The following is a 24311-nucleotide window of genomic DNA, read 5'->3' as shown; positions in this document are numbered from 1 at the left end:
CTCCTCAACCCTAACACATGGCAACTGCCATCCATTTCCTAACCTGCCTCAACTCTCTGCCCTCCTATTTTATTTCCTTTGATAAAAGGAGGCCTGGACGGTCAATCATTTGAGAACCACTGACCTAATTACTGCATTATGATTCACACTTGCATACAGAGTTTATATTACTGTTTAGGGTTGATGAGTTACAGATACAGATATTAAAGAACTTTAAACTCATGTCAATCATTCATATAAGTGATAATGTCACAATAAAAACATTGTGGGGTTGGATTAGCCTTTTGCAAGAAACATTTCCCTGTCTCCCCCCTACATCCCTTCTGTGCCCAAAATTGGGTAGCACCCCCCCCACACACATCTCCCCTTCCTCCAGCTGCTCTGGGCCCCCTCCTTCCCATCCGTCTGGACCCCATTCTTTTGCAACTTCTAAATCTGCCACCTGCTACCCCTCACTCTCTCCATTCCCCTGTTACAGAGTCTCTGCTGTTCCTCACAGTGTCTGTGTTCTGTCCAGTCCCATGGATCACAGCATGGCAGCCGTTTTGCTGTTGGGCATGACTTCAATCTCACTGAAAATAGTGGGAAGTGGCAGCCAACTTTATTAAGGACAGCCTCACTTCCATGTGCAGATAGACTGTAAGGAAGCATGGGGCATTTTGAATAAGGGAAAATTCATGAGCTAGCAGATTTGCTAAAAAAAACCACCCCCAAAATCAGTAGATTCCTGATAAAATCGTGAGAGTTGGCAATACTGGTGTATGTACTGATCTCAGTTCAGGCTTCTAGGCACTACCAGCATGGTAAAAATAATATCCAAGTAGAGGAGAGAGAACTGGGATTATTTAGTCTGCAGAAGAGAAGAGTGAGGGGGGATTTGATAGCTGCTTTCAACTAGCTGAAGGGGGGTTCCAAAGAGGATGGAGCTCAGCTGTTCTCAGAGGTGGCAGATGACAGAACAAGAAGCAATGATCTCAAGTTGCAGTGGGGGAGGTCTAGATTGGATATTAGGAAAAACGATTTCACTAGGAGAGTGCTGAAGCACTGGAATGGGTTACCTAGGGAGGTGGTGGAATCTCCATCTTTAAGAGTTTTTTAAGGCCCGGCTTGACAAAGCCCTGGCTGGGATGATTTAGTTGGGGTTGGTCCTGCTTTGAGCAGGGGGTTGGACTAGATGACCTCTTCCAACCCTAATCTTCTATGATTCTATGAGTGCACAATTAAGTCTCCAGTTAGCCTACTAAGACTGCTTAATTTTGAACCTGAAATTTTCCAAGTTATTCATTAACTATTACACTCGTTTTTCTTTTAAATAAAGGGCAGTATTATTTGAAAACCAGGCATTATGCACTCACAGCAGGTACTATACTTTGCTTAGAGTCTTTATGTGGGCTGCAAATGACAATACCACCAGTCCCATTCACGCTGTATATTAGTGTGTCTGAAGAGCCTTGTTTCACCCATGGAAAGTTCTTGTACATTTCCAGCTACATCATATGTGCATTATAAGAGGGAGTGTCTCATACAACACATGAATTGTCATGTTTCCATGTGTTGACAAACACATGACTTAATGGCATGGTATCCAAGAGTCCCAGCTCTTGGAGGCAAGTATCCCAGCTTTGATACTTAATTTTATTTTTTTTTTAGTTTTCATGGTTGCCGAGAAAAGCCCAAAGCATGAATCAACTGTACCCTCAGTGCTCAGAAACCCAAAGGCAAATAAAAAGAATCCAAAACTTATTTATTTTTAAATTTCCTGATTTTTAATCAAATCTCTTGATGGGGGTAGGGTGTTGACTCATGATTTCTGAATGGTTGGGATCGACAACACTGTTTCGGGTCAAAAAAAGCTGCTGATCTGATAGTTGGCCAGGTATTTCAATTTTTCAGCTTAATTTTATTAATACATTTTTGTACTTGAAAAATAAAAATGCAATTAAAAACCCAAATGTTAAAAACTTTAAGGGTCAAATTCTTTAAATGTGGATGTAACAGGAATGCCCATACTTTCACCAACAAAATGCAATTATCCAATCTATCTGTGAAAAGTTGGTGGATGCAGGTTGTGTATGCTGGCAGATGGCCCCCACTGTGCTCTGTCTTCAAAATATGTCCCTAAAAGTCAAACTTAAATTGATAAACAGCAAGTAAATGCAGAGTCGATAGTACTGCTCTGTGCACAAGGGTTTGTCTACACTTGAAAATGTACTAAGAGAGTTATTATGGAATTATTATTCTTGGAGACAAGTGGTTAAGCAAGAATTTCAGCTTTCATATTTAAAAATTTTATTCCAGAATAACTTCCTATATGGACCATTTTATTCCAGAATAAAAGTGTCCATATGTGGTCTTATACTGAAATAACTATTCCAGAGCAGCTACTTCGATAAATTTCCAACAAACCCTGAGTCACCCTTTTGGACCCTGACTGTGCAGCAAATGCATGATTGCAGAAGAAAAATCACAAAGCAGCATAGTCAGGCAAGTTAAAAATCCACTATCTCAGACTGCTTCATAACTGAATGAAAAGATTCAAGAGATTGATGTTTATTTCCTGGGGGCAGGGGATAATGTTTGTTTTTGTCAATGGTATATGTTGTAGGAGCAGCAGTGATCTGTATGACTATGCTATGTATAACCTCTATGCTCAAAAGGTCTGTTACCACCCCCCCTCCTTTTGTCTCCTCTCCCTCTTTGAATATCTGTGAAATGGCTTTCCCCCTCCCCCTCCCTCCTGGAATGTTTGTGGGATGAATGGGCTGCTTCAGAAGAGCTCCAAGGTAGACAAGGTGTCTGGGACTCTAATTAGGCAGTGATCACACATCCAATGCATGGACACTGCCTGCGGTGGAGTGTGACCAACCAGATGTGGCCAAGTCATCTTTAGTCGCAGGCCATGAGGAGCAGGTCCTTAAAAGGGGAAGTGGCCATGTGCTCAAGAGTGCACTAATAAGCCTGTACCTCCCGTGAAGGCCCTTCGCCCAGACCACATGGCCAGTGGTCGGCTGTGTTGCATTCCATTGTGCCTTGGGAAGACTGACCTTCATTACACCATCCATTGCTGTGCTGTGGGACACTTACCCTGAAGGATCCTGACATTGCCAGTGCTGTGCCTGTCCTGGGAGCGTGAGCATGTGGATGTGAGTGAGACCCGCCCCCTGCCCCCCCACACACTCCCTTTTCTTCTTTGGAGCTTAGCTTTCAGTGTAATAAATGTGCTGCTTTCTGCCTAACTCTGGTGGGTCATTAGTCCTCCCTAAGCTTACTAGCTGGCCCAATTTCAGGTAACAGTATAGATCAAATTTACTCAAACTTTTTCATAGTGTGAACTACATTCTTCAGAGAAATATTGCAGCTCATTAGCTTGCTACAGCCCTTTTGAGCAACTCAGGTTGTGCAAAGGATTTGAATTGCTGGCTTTAACAGCTAGCTGGGACTTCCCCATAAAGCCAGACCTACTTCATCGCCCCTTCATTTTCATCAGCTCGCAGAATGGGGGCAAGATGGAGGAAGGGGTGTGGGCAGTATGCACTGCACTCTGGTGAGCCTTACCTATTGAATGGCTCCTTGGTAGTCACTGCATCTGGGATATAGCGTAGAGCAAAGTTCAAGTTCCTCTAAAATTACTCCAGCAGCTAAATGAGTGACTGGCTGTCTGCAAGATTCGGGACCTGCAACCAAGTGCCCAACTTTTGCTGTGGTGACGAAACAGAACACTGAGCCCAATGTCTCACAGATCACCTCTCCTCCCATCTACAACCATGCAGACCACCTTCTCTCCCACTCATGATCACCCAGTGATCTTGTGGCAACTACAGCTATTGCTTACATGAAGATATGTTATTAGAAGCATGTTTCTGTAATTTTTAACAGTGCTCTATGCAATCAGTGGTTTGCATTTCTTGAGGAAAATAATCCCACTTGTGATTTTCTCTTCATGTAATCTCCCATTCCCATCTGTTTTATTAATCTCTCTCCCGCACACACAGTGTCTTGGACTTTCTACCTCCTGGTCCATTTCTCATCTACTCCCACTATCCTACCACATAGCTCTCCTCTCACCCTAGACATTTTTTGTCCAGTTGATTGTTTCCTTATCTCCTGGACATTCCTCCTCAGCAGGTTGCTCCAGATCTATTGGCAGCCCTGTCCCCTCTTTTGCTGGCAGCCCCAGTTCCACTGGTGGTTCAGTTCATGAGGGTGACTCTTGTTTCTTTAATAGCGGACCCTCATACTGGAAAAAGCTCCCTCTCCTTTTTTCTAGCTGCTTTTGCTGGTGATTGGATGTCTTTAGAAACAGAACCAAGCAGGAGTCACAACCATGTGATCAACAAGTATTTCTTGGATCACTGTCTGAGAATCACTGGTATAAAAACAACCTTTATATTATACAGTAATCGTTGTATTAGAGACTTTAGGTTATTTTTCATTGTCTACCTTTTCCCCTTTCTTGTAGACAATATTATCTGGGTTGGTTTGTTCCGTCTAATTTTCAGTTACTTGGCTCAGGTACGGCAGAGTTTATTTTTCTGCCTTCATTCTATGTGCTGTACCCAAAAATAATTTCTAGACCACATAGTGTCCTGCCTGATGTCTGCAGAGGACAACAGAAACCCACATACCCAGGATTGGCCGGATTAAGATCTCCAGAGATCTTTTATATTAGAAAATTATTTCTGAAGAATTTAAATAAGATCAAGCTTAAGTTGATTGGGAAAAGATTTAAGGTAAACTGAAAAAAACCCAAAATGCATTCTTAAAACCTAAGTATAAGCTTCCACAGAGGTATTTATCCAGGTTTAATTAAATCCTTTAAAATTCATACTTTTAATTAAATGCTGCATACAGAAAAACATATTTCAGCATTTATAGATGTAAAGGAATCCTCTGGAATGCAGCACCCTCTGCCTTAACAGATAAAAGATACCTTTAATAGACATATTATGTCCCCATTCACTTCAATGGAAAAGGTAATGCCAATTAACTACCTATAAACAAGGTGGATGAAGAAATCTCTTTTATTGGACCAACTTCTGTTGGTGAGAGAGACAAGATTTTGAGCTTCACAGAGCTCTTCTTCAGCTCTGTGTAACCTGAAAGCTTGTCACTCTCACCAACATATTACCCCACCCACTTTCTCTCTATAATATCCTTGGACACAACTACACTGCACACCTATTGAAATGTCAGCTCGCTAACACTAGCCTGCTTGAAAAGAGGAGTCCCCCCCTTAGGCCAGTATAGCTGCACCAGAAAATTCCCCTAGAGGAGATGCAGCTTATACCAACATAAGGGCTTTTTAAAGCTGGTATAACTACATCCATACTAAGGCTTTTTTCCAGAATAAAACTGTCATACAGAATCATACCCCTAATTCACATTATTATACCTGCAAAAATTACTGGTGTTAGATTCTGGTTTTTGGGTTCCTGATGCTTTTTCCATGTTTTGTTTTTAAATTTGACAGAAACCTGACCTGGCCCACAATGTGAGACACAGAAGGTCCTGCATTGCAGGTCTGCTGAAGAACAGGTGTGCTTTGGCTCTGCACTCAGCACCCAAGTTTGGAATTGGGCAAAGAGAGCTCAGTGCAGAGTCAAAATAGCTTGATCAGCTTTTTCAGAGTCTAGTGCTCAATATTGCTAGGGTATCTGCTATTTTACTATAACCATGCAGTGACAGAAACTACTGACCATTCCCCAGATAACCCACAAAGCAGCCATGAGATCAATACCTCCCAGTTCACTCACTCATCCAGCATTTACAAGGGAGTGGGTTAGTGCCTCGCTCTCACTACTAAGTGGGGGAAAAAAAATCTTGATTTAATTCAATAGTTGGAGAAAGATATGGCCTAAGCAGGGGAGCATGGCTTGATTTATAGCATTAAGGAGGACAGGACCTTGACTGGGTTTTGCCTGCCTGACAAGCGGCAGCCTTAAAAGCTCTAATCAAGCCAAACTCTCAAATCATCAGATTTATCTGAATGTTGTGCTGCAGGAATACAGGTGTAAGGCCTTAACAAATAATTGAAAGCCCTGTAATATTTGGACCAAATTTTGACATGTGTGCATCCAAGTGTGCAATGCTGATTGCGACATGCAAATCTATCATGGCTGCCAGCTGGGATTGCAGGACCCACATAGGTAGGCATGCACACACACCAGGGATCTGTGTGACTACACTGAGCACCCACATAAATTTGAAAATGTGGGTTTTGATTTTGTATTGTTTTGAACATGAGACTTTGGGGGGGGGGGGGTCTGGACCATCTCTGCAGGGAACTTTAGGTGGAAATGATCCCATCATGGTACAGAAGGATTTAAAAACAAGCCTGACTAAAAACAAAACAACAAAACTAACATTCATTCACTTTAAACAATGGAGTGTTTTCATATGTTCAGTGAATTTCACTGAGGAAAGAATCATTTTACCCAAAAATGTTATGCAGAATCTGGGGTAAAAATTTCTAGTCATTTTACTTCCAAGTCAAAATTAAAAGAACTACAATAAAGAAAAATATCTTGGCCAAATGTCTACTAAAGAAAAATAATAACTGTCTGTAAGTGATTGTAGGGTGCAAACACCTAGGAGAAGACAAATATTTTCAGGTGGTAGGAGCGGATATAATGAGAAGTATCGGGTGCATTTTAGAAAACATAGGCTGAATATATATATAAAAAAAAGAGTCTTCCTGGCAGGGAAGTGAGAAGTGACAGAAGACCCATCACAGTGGATGTAACCTAATAGGTCTTTTCTATCTGTAATTGTTATGATTCATAACTTGAAGAAATCAACTCCACTACCTTGGATGGAACAGCGGGATCAGTTCTATCTACGGTATTAGTAGTCAGACTTTGATTTAGTTTTTTAAACACAGATAGAAGTATTCCCTAATCCACAGAATAATTAAGGGAACATATATTCTGGATTAGCAAAAAAACACAAAACCAACAACTCCTCTGAGGAAGTGGTCTGATGCTGGAAAACAAACTTGGTGTACACAAGCACGTGTGCATTTGGGGCAGAAGGTGAAGTGTTAAAACTACTTTACAGAGTGCAGGGTCCAGATAGTTTTATCTGTCTGACTGGGCTTATCTGTTTGATTGTGCTTTAATCTGGTCACTTTTCTAATCTCAGATGAGTGGAACATATCACTACATATTTTTTTTAAAATCCACTACAGCCTTTTGGATGAGATATAAAACTCAGGTCTTGACTGTGTGTCAATTAAAAATGGACTGCAAATAAAAAATTAACGAAGAGTTAAGAATTCTTCCATCAACCTAGCCTGAGTGCCTTCCATGTAAAATCAATAGTAAGAGAGGACTTCACTGATTCTCTGGCTCTTCTCCCTTTTCAGGGTAAAATACTGGTTGAGATATTTTGTTTTGGTTGGTTGGCTTGTTACAGCTTTTATTTGTTGGGGATGGTGTTTGGGCAGGTGGAGGAGGGTGAGTAGAAGATGGAGTCAATGTTCTGAATGTCATCCTTGCTATGGTGAAAAGGCTTTTTCAAAGAGGAAAGTTTTTCAGCATTTCCTGAAGACTGCTGGACTCACCTAATCTCCTCTGGAAGTTCATTTTGCAGCCAGTTCCCCTTGCCTAAGAAACTTTGTTCTAACGCACTTTCTCTAAAGGTTTGTGAACTGAAACTATCTCAGCAATTTACAGAGTGACATTCAATCTTTAATATTACCTGGGGCGTGAGCCATTAATTGCTTTGAAGATTCGGACCAAGGCCTTAAACTGGCATCTAAAGCTGATTGAGAACCCTAAGAGAGACAGGATACTGGACTAGATGGTGATACAGTACGACAACTCCTATGTTCTCTCTAAACAAAGTATTTTTCAGCTTTCTTTGAAACAACACTTTAGTTTTAGACTTTCTGGTGCTGTTATTAATCTATACAGACTGGCATGGCTTGGGGCTTCATTGTCATTTGAAAATTCGCCTTTAGGTAATACAGATGTAGGAGCAACCAGTTAGAGCCCCCAGGCTTAAAGAGGAGGAGGCTGCTGGCAGAGCATTCTCCCTGAAGGCTCCTAAACTCTGAGGCATGCTAGCTTCTCAGGCATGCTGCAAGAATGATCTCCCTCCTCCTCCTCCTCCCCACACCCAGTTAGGGGTGAGCGGGTGGTTATAATGCGGAGTTATAGTTTACTGATTATTATGGGCAAGTGCATGATGGCGTGAGCAGTCCATTATGTAATATATGGAGACATTTACTTTTGTATTGTATATTTTAACTTTGTAAAAGCACATAAAAAGAGAGGCTCTTAATATACAGTGAAATGAAAAAAATCTTTGTATAGAATGATTTTCAAAGTAGAGCATGCTTTGTTTTGTACAAACACGGAATATAAAATATATATATTATTCCAGAGCTGCTTGAATAGATCAAAAGGTAGAGTAAAAAAATCAGCTTATTCACATCCTTCCCTGCATAAGTCATCACAGTTTACATGGCAGAGTTTATCATCTCACACTTGTAGCACTAAGGGCTTGTCTACACATGAAAGTTATTCCAGATAATATTAAGGGTGCAATTTAAGGGTGAAACCGCTATTCTGGAAAAACACCACGTGTAGACAGTTTTACTCCAGAATCACTTCTACTTGATTAGTTTAATCCACCTCCAAAAAATAACTCATGTGTAGACAAGCCCTAAAACGTTAGCAGCAGTATCTGTGTTTGGTGAAGAAGATCATTTATTGCTTCAGAACACAGAAGCCAGATCCCTTCAGATATCTCTTTCTTTCCTGAAAATTCAACAGTAACTTCCAAAGAGTAGGACCCTCTTCCCCTCCCTGCCGTGACACCTCTGCTTTACTCTCAGACAGCATTTGATCTGGACAAACTGGAGAAATGGTCTGAAGTAAATAGGATGAAATTCAATAAGGACAGATGCAAAGTACTCCACTTAGGAAGGACCAATCAGTTGCACACATACAAAATGGGAAATGACTGCCTAGGAAGGAGTACTGCGGAAAGGGATCTGGGAGTCATAGTGGATCACAAGCTAAATCTGAGTCAACAGTGTAACACTGTTGCAAAAAAAGCGAACATCATTCTTGGATGTATTAGCAGGAGTGTTGTAAGCAAGACACGAGAAATAATTCTTCCTCTCTACTCCGCTTTGATTCGGCCTCAACTGGAGTATTGTGTCCAGTTCTGGGTGCCATATTTTAGGAAGGATGTGGACAAACTGGAGAAAGTCCAGAGAAGAGCAACAAAAATGATTAAAGGTCTAGAAAACATGACCTACGAGGGAAGATGGAAAAAACTGGGTTTGTTTAGTCTGGAAAAAAGAAGACAGAGGGGACATAACAGTTTTCAAGTATGCAAAAAAGGTTGTTACAAGGAGGAGGAAGAAAAATTGTTTTTCTTAACCTCTAAGAATAGGACAAGAAACAATGGGCTTAAATTGCAACAAGGGAGGTTTAGGTTGGACAGTAGAAAAAACTTTCTAACTGTCAGGGTGGTTAAGCACGGGAATAGATTGCCTAGGGAGGTTGTGGAATCTCCATCATTGTCTAGCCTGCTCTTAAAAATCTCTGAACACGTGTTAGGAATGGTCTAGATAATACCTAGTCCTGCCATGAGTGCAGGGGACTGGACTAGATGACCTCTTGAGGTCCCTTCCAGTTCTATGATTCACAATGGAAGGGACTAGTAAATAAATCTCCTTTAAGAAAAGGAGTACTTGTGGCACCTTAGAGACTAACCAATTTATCTGAGCATAAGCTTTTGCGAGCTACAGCTCACTTCATCGGATGCAGTGAGCTGTAGCTCGCGAAGCTTATGCTCAAATAAATTGGTTAGTCTCTAAGGTGCCACAAGTACTACTTTTCTTTTTGCGAATACAGACTAACACGGCTGTTACTCTGAAATAAATCTCCTTTAATTCTCTTTCCATCCTGTAGCCTATTTCCCCAGCTTTTCCTGCTTTGGGATTTAAAAATTTAAAAACCCAAGTGCTTAAAATCAACTTAAATACCTACAAAGCTATAAATAGCCACAAATGAAAGCTTAGGCTCCATAAACCAAAATATATAAATTGTTTCTCTTTTTGAAGTTAGACACAGATTTTGTTTCCTGAGGCTTGGATAGCAGTTTACTGCCAAGCCTTCAAATTCAATCAGCCAGCCAAAAATGTACAAATAGCCTCTCAATATGAACATGATCAAAAATCCTAGCAAAATGAACACTGTTCTTCTAATCATCATACACCAAAGAATATTCAACTTCTGGTGCCATCTTCAGCAAACACTCCCTTCACCTCAAAACACCGAAGGATAAAAATTGAATCCAAATGAAGTTAGGATCCTCTCCAATATACAGTATATACAATTGCTCTCCAGGCTCAACTCCTCCAATCTCTGGACCAACGGAGCAAACAACCCTGCTTAACACCAAAAAAATAAAAACATAAAATGCCGAAGATGCTACAAAATGAGCAACGAGAGAGTGTTATAGAACCCAGGACAGAATAACCACACTAGCAGATACCTCACCACAGCAAAATGTGCAATTATCAGATTCTGACAAAAGACAGAATCAGAGATCACAGGCTATTGGTGGACATTGGGTGGCACGAAGCAGTCTAAACCCAGAGAAGGTGACTATGTAGTCAATAGAAAAGGAGTACTTGTGGCATCTTAGAGACTAACAAGTCTTTTTGCGAATACAGACGAACACAGCTGCTAAGCTTGCCTTTGTGATACATGGTCTTTGTACCAAAAATTACAACGATATTTAGGTAACTCCCAGTCCCACAGGACCAATAACTTACACAAGGTCAACTGCACTTAAATCTTACACCAAAAACAACGCTTATAGCCAATCCTATAATAAACTAAGGATTTATTAACTAGGAAAAGGAAATAAGAGTTATTTAGAAGGTTAAAGCAGATAAACATACACAAACAAATGAGTTACAGTCTTAAGTTTCAGAAGCTAATAGAAGCTTCTATAATAGCAAGCAATATATGACCTTTAGGGCTAACCCAGGCTAAGCGGCTGAGGATCCCTCACTTATGCATATCTTCTATATTTCACACTTGTTAATACTTCTCTTGTCTGGTGATTTACATAGTCTTAGAGACTCATAATGCAAACACTTAAATATTAACTTATAATATGGGATACAGATGTTACAAGGGAGATTAATGCATGTAGCAACTTACAAGCATTCAAAAGTCTAAACATGAAGTACATTTTTAGAATTCTAATACTTAGTTTAACAACACTAATACACAGATGAAACAGACTAATTCCAGCTACGCATTTGTCAGCGTTCAGTTGAGACATGGGGCCCTTGGCATGAGCTGGCACCTGGCTTGCCAGCATCACAGACAGTTAACATTATGGAATGCTTTTGTCAAATATCCTTAGATAGGCATTTTGAGTTAGCCAATGAAATGGAATCCTCCTAACATCCTTCCACAATTGTGCAATTAAGAAAATTCTCTTAATATGATGAATTCCAAAAATGGAAAAAACATCACAGAGCTCTTACTCCTGCACAAATGTGGTCAATGTCTATCCTTGCAATTGCTGGCTTTATCCTGTACATTTATGGGCCACAGATGACACACATGCCTTAAGTTCTTGAAACCACTCCAGAGGAGAGTGCCAGAGCTGAAGAAGCCAATACTTTCATTTATGAGGTCATCAACTATTTGTTGTTTATTTTAAGTGAGTAAGTAGAAAACATATTTATATACATGACCATTTAATTTCTATTTTTTTTTTACAACCTCCACCTGCAAAACATACACGTAGACATACACATACACGGTATAAATACATACAATCTACAAACAGGTTTATAAATCAGTTTGTTAATTATACCTTCTGGTAATGAGCACTTTCTGATAAACAGCCTTCACACACATTTCTTTTATGTTCCATTCTAGTTATAAACTGACTGGCTTCCTTTAACTCACCCACTTTATCACTAGCCACCTCTCTCTCTTTGGCAAGAAAAATGCTTAGCTCTTGAGAGCAGTTCTGTTTCTCTCATCACTAAATTGGCTTGGAGTTGTTCATCACATCATTCAATGGCAGGCGTTTCCAGCTCCAAGGCTGTGGCCTACAGGCTTGTCTCTAGGAAAACTAATAGGGAAGATCATGGTTTTGCATTCTAAGAAAAGTGAAAACAAATTAAGCCCAGAACAGCATGCTAATAGTTTTTCATATTGGGGCTGTGGGATCCCCATTAAATCTGTCTATGGAAACAGGCAGTCCTATGTGAAAAAGTAGGGAATTCCCATTTTAAGGCCCTCTCTGAAACATCTGAGGTAACCATTCTTCTGTCATTAAATCACTCTTGGAACAGAGAGAAGCAGCAAGTGAAAGTCATTAGAATTAGTGTAAAGAATTTTACAGAAACCACTTGGTTGTATATAATTTTTCAAGTGGGAGTAAATCAGCCAGCAGCATTCTCCTGTGGGTGACAAATACCATGTATGCACCTAATTAGATAGACTTTCAAAACAGTTACTGAATGTTGGCAGCTGACTGAGAAACAAAAGCACTCAGCTAGATTTCCTTCACATCAGAGGTTACTATTTTAGTGACCATTCAAAGGACAGCAGCTCAATGCAATTTATAACAGTTGTTTCAATTAACAGGATTTGACAGTATTTAGGAGCTGATCCAAAGCCCACTGAAGTCAACTGAAAGACTCCCACTGGCTACAACGGGCTTTTTCTCAGACCCATAAACAGGAGAGATGTGGCTACATAGTTGGCCATGTAAATAAACTATTACAGGGTTGCAAGGGTTTTAAATTAAAGCAAAGGTTATTTTCTATATTCAAAAATAACAGATGAGAATAATAATAGAGACTCTTCTCCCTCACACACAATTTAAACTCATACTACGGGCTGGCCCCCTCTATTATTAGTTAAAAATGTTACAGCCTGAATGCTCATTAGACTAAAGAGATGCTTGCAGTGGAATCTCCGAGTTGTTCATCCTATTTATAGATGGAAATGCAATTAAACAATATATATCAAAGCCCACACAAATGTTATTTTGTACATTGATATCTGGTGCAGCAGCATTCTGTAAGAGTGGAAAATATTGGCTCTTCCAGAATCCATATCACATCACACCTGTGAGCTCAAATAGCCACTAAACTTCTATGACAATTGTGTTTTTTGTTTATATATTATATATTTCTGTTCAAAGCCAACAAAATAATTGCTGCATGAATTAGCTTATGTGACAACAGCATCGCAGTTTCTTTCCCACCTCCAGTAGGACCCACATTTTCTCCCAGAACTCAGCTCCTGTGCTTAGACAGCTAACAGCTCTGAAGAGTTACCATATACGCTGTCAGTAATAAACTTCACAGACGTAAGAGGAAACATTCAAATAAACTGCACAGTAGATTATCCACAAACAGCCAAAGGAATCAGCAATTCTCTAAGAGGAAATCTGTTTCCTCCAACACCCTGGTCTTCTCCTTCCATTACTAAACCCCGTCTGACTCAATTCAGTTTAATGGGATTGACTAGGAAATTCCTAATGATGCCTGCCAATACCAGTCCTCTCATCCCCAGAAAAAATAGGTATGCTCCCTTCTCATCCCATTAGTGAACAATAACCCCAAACTCATGGCAATAATATCTTTATGCCCCATCGTGACGTTATCTGATAAAATATGACCATGTAGATCATTGTTGCTACCACTGTTATATAATTGCAACAAATCTTGTACAAAGTACATCAAGTAAGGTGTCTATGGAAAGGTTATATTTTGCTGAATATGATTTTGCTATTTGTATGCATGTATCATTTTTGTATTTGAAGTTATGAATATTAACTATGTACCTGTATTTCAAATGTTTGCTCCTGTGGTAACACCCACATGGTATTTAGCCTGAACATCTTGAAGGGACTATTCAAGTTAAATGGCTCATCAAGGAACACTTAACTCACAATGGACCATGGAAGATGCCTATCTACACTTAATGGACTTTCCTGTGATGGCCTCTGCTATGACTAAGCGAAATCATGCATGGACATGTGACTCGCACATGACTCCAAATACCATCTTGTTACCTGTGATTTTCCACAGTGAGAACAGTGGGATTCCCTTCACTTGGCAGAAGCTATAAAAGGCCCTGGAAACATCTCCATTTGGCTTCTTTCCTGCTCAAACCTCTGGACTATGAATTTATACTAATGGGAGCATTCTAACCAAAGGACTGAGGACATTCCGAGGATTTGTAAGCAACCAGAGACTTAACAAGCCGGCAGTTTATTCCATCCCTGCTACAAGCCTGATACAAGAATTTTGCAATTGTTGTATGTATTTGATTCCTTTAGCCAATTTTAACTCTCACCTTTCTTTCTTTTTATAAATAAACCTTTACATATTAGATACTAAAGGATTGGCAACAACGTGATTATTGGGTAAGATCTGAGTTGTATATTGACCTGGGTATGTGGCTGGTCCTTTGGGATCAGGAGAACCCTTTTGTTTAATGAAATTGGTTTTAAATAACCACTCATCATTAAGTCTAGTGTCTGGGTGTTGAATTCAGGTCTCAAATACCCAACGAGGCTACATTTCTGACTTCTTCTTAGGTGAGACAGTGTGGTGAGACAGAAGTTTACTTTTGTTGCTGGTCTGGTATATCTCATGGAAGAAAAACCACCAGTTTTGGGGTGTGTCCGCCCTTTTTCCCAGCAGCTTGTCCTGAATTTGGTATTCTCAGTTGTGACCCCCCAGAGGCACAGTTACACCCATATCATCCCATGTATACTCTTTCTCTCACCCCACACAAAGTGGGGCTAGTAGCACGGCCTGTTAAAGTGGTCTGACATTTCCCATAATAAGACCCTGTTTTCTGTTGCTTATAACTTTGAAAACTAACCATTCAGGCTGAAATTTTACAAGGAAGGCATCTGCCTGTATGTGACCATGTAACTGAAGTCTGTCATAACGCATGTGCAAAAAAGGTGCAAATTAAGGTTGCACCAACAATCTAATTGTGAAATTTCCTAACTTTGCAACCTTAATAATGTTATTTTAAGGTTGCACACAAAGTGGAGGCACTGTCCTCATGCACCACACTTGTCACTGACCGGCTCCACTCCTCTATAAATAATTCTAATACACCTCAAACATATACAAGAACATAATACACATACCACATTCTTCACAAAACTGAATATTGACCTATAGATTCCTCTAACACCACATCACACAATTCACCAGGGGCCATATGCTGTACATACGTGATAAAATTGCACCTCTGACCACCTCACTTGTACTTTGTCAAAATAATTCATCTCTGCTGTGACTATTCACATTTTTTAACTGAGCTGCCGGAGATTTGTTATGTTTAAATACAACTAGAAATGTTACCTTCCCTACTATAATGGGGAATTGCCTCTTAAATTACACTGCCCTGAGGATGATTCATATCATGTGACACAAAGACTGAAAATGGGAGCTATCCACCATTCGCAAGCAGAATCCCACCTTTCCAAGATATTGCACCTGCTTCTAGCCTTGGAAGGTCCCAGGAAATCAAACCTTAAAATCATAACATCATTATGTGCTGAAGAGGTATTTTAGGTCAAAGTATTTTAGGCCATTTTAAAAGGCATCTAAACATTTTGTTATAATTCTCTGAGTCCTGCACAGTTGGTTTCATGATACTAAGACACCTCATAGCTTTCCCTCTAATTAACTTCTCTTTCTCCCTCTCTTCAATATCACATCCTTTGGCTTCATTCATTCGGCTTGGATTCCCTTTAAAGTTTCCTCCCTAAGGTGATGATTGGTCTTGTTCCAGAACTGCTCTTGTTCATCCCTTGCCTGTATCTGTGTGCACGTGTGTGTGTACACACACACACACACACACCACCCCTACCTGAGAGGACACAGGAGGAAGAGTCCACATAAGCTCAACCTTCTACAGAAATGCAGCTGCTTTGGTCTCCCCCCCTCCAAACCCCACTTCTGGCAATTTGTTGTTGAGAAGAAATAATATGCAACAGCTGAACTGGTAGATGTAGATAGTGAAGAAGAGAAGGTGCCAATAAACTGCTGTTGAATGCAATCACTACTGAGTTAGCAGCCAGTTCTTCGGGATAAAGCCCCATCCCACTCAACCATTGCTACCAAGGATTGGGCCCCAGGCCCCTGGTCAGACCAAGCCCTGAACAAAACTATCAGTTATTCCTCTCATCTTTTCAAGGTAGCTTTCACAATGGAGAATAAATCTATCTTTGGGTTCCATACTGGCATCCACCACCACAGTATCTGAATGCCTTCCACATAAAATCAACAGCAATAGTGACATCCCTAGGACTTCATGGATGTATTACTCAGATGAATTATGCTTTAAATGAAATGCAAAACAGAATCCAAAATAATCAGCTCATATTTCTCATTCGTTTCTTATGGGTAGATGAATCTAATTAGTTATCGAAGATGAAAAAGACCTCTGAATCTATTATACCATCACCTCAACAGAGCAGGATTGTTCTCTATAGTACATATTCTAGTGCTTTCTCCAGCCTAGTTTTATATGGGCCAAGCAATACAGTTCTTCTTGGGAGATTATTCCACAGCTTAATAGATCTTGCTGACTATAAATTTTCCCTAATATTCAGGTTAAATATTGCTGCTGCTTCTTTTTTTTTTTTCTTTCTAACATTTCATTTCATTTCTATTAGCTGCATCTTCTAATACTACCCTAAAAAATCCCTCTCTCTCCTTGGTTCACTGAGAACCGAAAACAGTGAGTTAACAATTTAGTTACCTGGAGCAAAACTGAAATGTCAGAAGTTAATTGATAGTTTTAAAAATCTAGTAACATGCTTGTGGCAAATGGTGCTGAATCTCATTGCTCTGAGATTGGAATCCAGTCCTACGCATTAAAACCCCCATCCCCAAACACAATGCAGCCAAAAACAAAAAGTATTTGGTCTGGTAATTCCTGGAGTCACGTTTTCCTTCAACGTTTTCAATTTGAAATCTTCCTATTCTAAGATAGAGTTTTAGTATCTACAAGACTTCACTTTTTAAAAAAGTGCTATGTATGGTGGATGTTGCCAAATAGCAAATCAATAGCTTCTGCCGTTTGTTATTTCTCTGCATGTCACATGGAATACAGCTGATTAAAGCATTTTTCAAAAAGCACCCCCATGCTATTCCCAGGTCTAACTAAAATAGAAACTTGAACTGAATACTCAATGGTTGATTTCTAATGGTTTTTTTCCCTCCTTCACAGTGATAAAGGTAAAATATGCACATACCTAAAATGTACTGCCAGCCTATAAAAGCGACCTCACCAGAGAAAGATGTTCCATATGAGGGAAGAAATATCTTTTTTGATCATGCAGTTTTTCTCTAAATGTCATATGTAGGGCCCTACCAAATTCACAGCCATGAAAAACACATCGTGGACTGTGAAATCTGGTCTCCACCCGTGAAATCTGGTCTTTTGTGTGCTTTTACCCTATACTATTCAGATTTCACAGGGGAGACCAGCATTTCTCAAATTGGGGATCCTGACCCAAAAGGGAGTTACAAGGAGGGTCGCAAGGTTATTTTGGGGAGGGGGGTCACAGTATTGCCATCCTTACGGCTATGCTGCCTTCAGAGCTGGGCAGCTGGAGAGTGGCAGCTGTTGGCTGGGCACCCAGCTCTGAAGGAAGTGCCCTACCAGCAGCAGTGAAGAACTAAGGGTGGCAATACCCTACCATACCACCCTTACTTCTGGCGCTGCCTTCAGAGTTGGGTGGCTGGAGAGTGGTGGCTGCTGGCTGGGCACACAGCTCTGAAGGCAGCACTGCCACCAGCACCAGCACAGAAATAAGGGTGGCAGTACCACAACCCCCCCTACAATAACCTTGCAACCCCTTCACAAGTCCTTTTTGGGTCAGGACCCCTACAATTACAACACCATAAGATTTCAGATGTAAATAGCTGAAATCATGACATTTATTATTTTTTAAATCCTATGACCGTGAAATTGACCAAAATGGACCATGAATTTGGTAGGGCCCTAGTCACATGTGAAGGGCTGTTCACACCAGAGCAGTATTGTGGTGAAGAATATTGAACATTTGTGGTCCTTTAAAGTACTGCAAGTAATAACTAGGGCTTCAGTCAATTCACATCATGTTAGTGAACTGCATTTTACTATTCTTTATCACTGTGATGCAGACAAAATATAACTTGCTTTTTAAGTTATTTTGCACTGTGATGCACAGACGGTCACATAATTTATGATTTTAGGATTTCTGTGCTGGTTTTTCAGATTGCTACATTTCTCCATCTAGGATATAGGAATAGTAATACATGCTTTTGGATAAAATCTTAGCATACTGGATGACGAGAAAGAGATCTTGGAGTCAGTGTATTTAGTTCTCTGAAAACATCTGCTCAATGTGCAGCAGCAGTCAAAAAAGCTAACAGAATGTTAGGAACCATTAGGAAAGTGATCGATAATAAAACAGAAAATATTATAATGCCACTATATAAACCAGTCATACACCCCCGCCTTGAATATTGCATGCAGTTCTGGTCACTCCATCTCAAACAATATGTATTAGAAATGGAAAAGTACATAGACAGGCAAGAAAAACTATTAGGAGTATGGAACAGCTTCCATGTGAGGAGAGATTAAATAGACTGGGACTGTTCAGTTTAGAAAAGAGACGACTAAGAACGGATATGATAAGAGGGCTATAAAAATCAAGAATGATGGGAAGAAAGTGAATAAGAAAGTTATTTACCCCTTCACACAGCACAAGAACCAGGCATTGGTTTAAAGCCAAGTAGGTTTAAAACAAACATAAGGAAGTATTTCTTCACACAACGCAGAGTCAACCTGTGGAACTCATTGCCAGGGATGTTGTGAAGATCAAAAGTGTAAATGGGTTCAAACAAGAATTAGATAAGTTTATGAAGAATATATCCATCAATGGCTATTAGCCAAGATGATCAGGAACACCATCCTCAATAAAGCATGGAACAATTTTGGAGAATTGTAATTATGGGATCCACTTTTTTTCCTCTCACAGCCATGACTTACTCCTGCTGCTGAGATTAAAGCAGTGTGTTTTTTTTGTTTTTGTTTTTGTTTTTACTCTGCTGCAGATATTTCAGTAAGATTTTTGTAATCGCTCCTCATACCAACTGACCCAGCAGCAGCTTGAGGGCAAAACACCACGTCAGGCTCATCAGTAACCATGTGTTTTATATTATAAAAGGGTTTCACTAGTCTCTGCTAAACATCTCAGCCAATGGCTACTGAGCATGTTGAAAACTGATTTTGCAATCTCAGACCCTATTTATTCAACCAGTTTTTTAAAGAGTGATAAGTGCATGCTCTCCAGAATGAACATTGTTTATTTACCAAATTTCAATGTTACCAGTGTGCAAAATGAGATGTGAACTGGAGGGCAATACATTTTTAAAATGGAAATTGCAGAACCTATTTTCAAATTTAACCCTACCACTACCATCAAACACTCATCTGAGTTTAGCTATATCACGATCCTTTCAGCCAAAGGAAGAATACTTGAAAGTTGTAGTATAAAAGAGGAATGAACAGCTTTGAAAGCTCCTTACTCACAGTATTCATTGTCACATGAATGAGTCATGCAAGAAGAAAGATTTTTGATCAGAGTGTAAAAAAGAATAAATAATTTTTTAAAATCCACAAGCTGAATAAAGTCATAAATGGTTTTATTATTAACAGCAGACTCTTTCTGAGACCTTATGCATACTAAAAAAAATTATAATTATTTTATGCACTGGTGCAATGGTACCAGTGCTACCAATAGAAAGCTATAGCACAGAGCAACCATTTTTCCTAGTGTAGAAACACCCTCAGTGCCAGCTCAGTGGCAACAATATGCTTATCTGTCATGGAGAAGAACCCATTTGAACAGGACAAAGGCAGAACGTGGAGTTTAACATGCTTAGTCACATGGGGAGGAGAGAATTCTGGTCAGATGGGTGAGCAGCACATTCCAAGAGTAGCTAATTACTAAAAGAGATTAGTGGATGCAATGGTGGAGGCTGTGTCCTGCCTGCTTGGTGGTAGGATGAGAATCACTCTGGGTGAAATAATTGGGGAGATGGGAGTAAAAAGTCTCCTCCTGAATGATAGCATAGGCTTAGTTTATGTTCTTGGGCAAGGGCATACTGCCAGAAATAAGGTCATTATAGTTCTGAATCTAAGGCTTTTGGCAACAGGATTTATGTGCCTGTGTTTTACAGCCCGGTTAGTATATTTCACTCATGCTTATCATCTGGCAAAGCATACTTCAAGGCTATCATGAATCATCATGAGCTAAGTCTTCTTCAGTAATTTGGAACAGTTGGTTTAAAAATAAATAAATATAGCAAGCAAGCAAGCTTAACTAGAAAGGCTTTGCGCAAGGCAGAAATCTAACACTTAACCCTTTCTGCCCCATTCCCTTACTTTACTGTCAACAATATCCTGATTGGCATTCTTCCCAGTTATACTTATTTGGCTCAAAGTTGAGAGCCTGTTAGTGAGAGGATTTTTGAATCTGATTCAGTCTTAAACAGATTCTCTTGATATACAGTACAATGAAACCTGTAGTGATAAGAGGGGATATACCTGCCATCTCTATCAGGAGAGGCTGGCTACAAACAGTTGGAAGCAGCATTTTCTTTAGGCAGAATAAGGGTTTATAGTAAACAACAGATTCCCACTGGACAATCTACACTTTGTGATGGGTCATACAGGACATCACCACATAACACTGTAAGGCTAAATATCATATCACTCTTGTGCTGGACTCTAACCCAAGTCTATTTGCTGCCATGAAAGTATTCTGTAAAAATCAGAGTTCTATCACCTTGTGGAATGTAGCATGCATGGTACTGAAGAAAAAGGTACAGCAAATGGCCATAATATGTCACTGTGAAACAGCAGTCTTACACATGGGATTCTGAAACAATTACAAGAAAATTTCTCACTGCTTACCAGAAAATGTCCTTTCTTCTCATGGGAAGCTCTAAATACCCTAGCAATGGTCCAAACACCCGAGCATACCCCATTGCTTGGGATTTTCCACCTGTATCACGCTATGAAGCTAGAACCAAACCCATCTGTCAGAGGCAGAGGGGAGTGCCCACTGCTACTTCACAAAGAATGTTTCATACCGAGGTAATTATCACAGCCAAAACTACTTATGGTTCAGCATAAAAGGAATCAAATAACTGTGAGGCTACAAATACCTTGCTGACAAATGTCCTACTACAGATCAAGCAAATATCACATCTTCCAATATCCTCATCTGCCCAATCTTAATCCATAATCTGGGAACTAATTCCCCAAGGGTGAATTGGATTTGTGGACCTTTCTACTGGACGGAAAGAAATTCTCAGCTAAGTATAAAAACATGGATACATGTTTCCATTTTTCTGTGCAGTCAGGTCCACAGAGTCTAAAGTGAGATTCTTTTTAGTAGTGTGGCTTCAGGGAGGGCAAGAGGAAAAGTTAAGCCTGTCTATATACAACACTTATAGTCAATCTCTCCTCACTGACGAGTGACTTCTTGCAGGAACCTTTCAGCAGAATGCAGCATCCACTGATGCTTGTTGAATTTCTGAAGACGTGAACTGATGACCACGTAGCCATCCTGCAAATCTTTTGCTAGGAGAGCTTGCATAGGATCCCTCTGCAGTCAGCCAGTGTGTCCTAAACTTGCAAAGTGGTACAAGGCATTTGGACTTGTAGGCCTCTGAAATTGCCCAGCTTATTGATCCAGAAGAGGATGCTTTAAAAGCCTCCCTTCCCTTGGAAAATGGACTAAGGGCAATGCTCAGAAGCTAGCCCAGGAAGGGTTTCAAGAGCATCCCTTCCTGTCTGAGTACAGCAATCAGGACCTTTGCATACATCATGGGCGGAGGGAGGAATATTGAGGTGTTGAGAGCCACATAGCAAAATGTAGGAATTCCCAGTGTGATGACCACATCTAGGATCTCTCTTATGAAACAGGCAGAAGCTTCTGTGGCTTTCAGGGCTACAGAGGCTGCCTTGAAATTCCACCTCAATGAGGTATCAATTCTGGGGAATCCTTCAGCAAAAAGCCCCTTCAGCAAGGACAAGAGTGTCCAGAGGAAGCTGTAGAACTTGCAACAAACTGCCTCAGAAGGCAAATTATTGCCTCAAATTATTCAGTGCTACATAGCTTATTTTAAGTCTCCTCTTCTTGGGGCTCAAGCAAGAGAAGCACATCTGTGTCTTCCCCTTCTCACCAGGCTTGTCTGACATTTCAGGGCCTCTTGTAGTGCTGCAGAGGCACAGAACTAAACTGGTCTGCTCTGCTTGGTATGCACAGGTTTGGTTCTGTCCCCAAAGCTGCAAGTACACTGAAGACACACTGGGCAAAAACCTGGCTCCACTGAAGTCAATGGCAAAATTCCCATTAATCTCAACAGTCAAGATTTCAACCATAGTGAGGACCTGTGGACCTGCACGCATAGGAAAATTAATATTTTAAAGTTATGTAATGAGCTTTCATTATACTTGATTAAATACCACTGATGAACATACTACCTAGCAATGTAGGTGTGAGCATAATGATTCATTAACAAGTTTAGGGACCCAAAGTCCCTTAGAAAGGGTCAAGGATCTACATAATGTCCCCGTGTACTGAATTTTGCACTGCTCTGGTTTAGCTAAAAATCTGTGCAAAATCACATATAGAGAGTGTGCTCCCTATTGGCCGTAAATCCAAGACTCTGCTCATGAATTGTTCATTTCACAACTTGAAATAACTGGCTCTTAATAAATGTGTTCTTGATACACCTGTGTAGGGCTGCTGGATACCAACAATAGGTGATTGGAAATGTCTTTTTCCACCTTTGGCTAGCTAGGAGGCTATACTCTTTCCTATCAAATGTGGATGTAGCAAAAGTGGTCCATGTCTTGCCACTTTTAATGCAGCATATTCTACCTAGGATTGCAGGAGACATCCACCCAGAAACTTATGAAGGAGCCTACCTACCACGCAATACAGTCACACAAGAACACAACATATTGGGTGTCTGAGTTTTATGGCTCCACATTCAGTAGCAAAACTGCTTCTTGTTTTTTTCCCCTCATTTTTAAAGCCCTCAATGGATTAGGGCCAAGGTATCTTAAAGAACCATTTTTCCTCCAAGACACACCTTGACAGCTCTGGATCAGCCATGACAAAACTCTCCGGAGTCTGAACATTCTTGGCTGTAGGAACTTGACCATCAGAAATTAGAACGAGCCAGAGCCTTGGCACCTTTTGGACACAACACATGACCAAGTGATTTGTACGAGCCCTCCTGTAATAAAGTAATGTAATGGCTGCCTACGTTTTGCCTTAAAAAAAAAAAACAAGTGAGAGTAACCCCACCTTCACTGGGAAACAGTAAAGACACTGGAGGAAGGGAGAGTGTGAACTTTGAATAAATGTGGCATCTAGATAGCATGGCAGCGAGTCCACAAAGGCAAGAGAATATTTCTCATTTGGGGAACCTCAGAGTGCACACATGGAAGACAAATGTACAACAGTTGAGGTCTTCAGGATCCTCACATAAACTATGTGTGGTTCTGAGTTCAGAGGTGGCCCAGGATGGAGGAGTCATTTGACATAGGAGATCTAGAGCATGATGGCTTTTACAGATAATGACTAGTAAAAAAAAAATCTTAGATTTTAAATATGACTAAATCCATTAAAGCACAAATTCATACATAAAAAACATACACTGCAATTCAAAAACTCCAAGTCAATAAGGTATAATATGTATATGCAAATTGTCATTTGCATCATGCAGTGAATATTCAGACCTACCTGCTCTAGTTTAAAGATGTGTTGGTTAAAGTAGTGCTGTAAGCGTTCATTAGCAAAGTTAATGCAGAACTGTTCAAAGCTGTTATTTTCATAATCTTCAAACCCAAAGATATCAAGTACTCCAATGGATAAAGTCTGTAAAACAAAACAAAGTGTGTTACTTAGAAAAATCAGACCAATTCATGTACTCTCAGAACATCATCCATGATAGAAAGCATACAAACAGAATCAAATCTATTGAGTATAATGATCTGTAATCACTGCTGTAACTATTAATATTATTCCACTATTAGGGCTGTACATAAATCAAGGAGACAACATGTAATTTTAGGTACCAGTTTAGTTGTGATTTACTAGAAGGAAATACTTCAATGTACTTTATTTTGGAGAGATACACAAAATTCCCTCCTGCTTGTGGTACTGCATCCCGTACTGAGCTGACAGCACACTTTTTGGTCTAA

At 40.1% G+C, this 24311-nt stretch overlaps 1 protein-coding gene across 21 annotated transcripts in view; it reads right to left on the bottom strand.

The window, feature by feature from the left end:
• MYO9A (myosin IXA) overlaps positions 1-24311 on the bottom strand; it is a 457919-nt gene that overhangs the window by 119575 nt on the left and 314033 nt on the right. For all 21 annotated transcript variants that reach the window (XM_043524473.1, XM_043524485.1, XM_043524478.1 and 18 more), the window contains one exon: positions 23851-23985. In XM_043524473.1, the coding sequence (XP_043380408.1) occupies positions 23851-23985 (135 nt within the window). The remainder of the gene's footprint in view (positions 1-23850; positions 23986-24311) is intronic.

Source organism: Chelonia mydas, chromosome 10 (genome assembly GCF_015237465.2).
Source record: "Chelonia mydas isolate rCheMyd1 chromosome 10, rCheMyd1.pri.v2, whole genome shotgun sequence".
Classification (NCBI taxonomy): domain Eukaryota; kingdom Metazoa; phylum Chordata; order Testudines; family Cheloniidae; genus Chelonia; species Chelonia mydas.
Note: the sequence above shows the minus strand (reverse complement) of the source record. Positions and strands in the feature narration are given on the sequence as shown.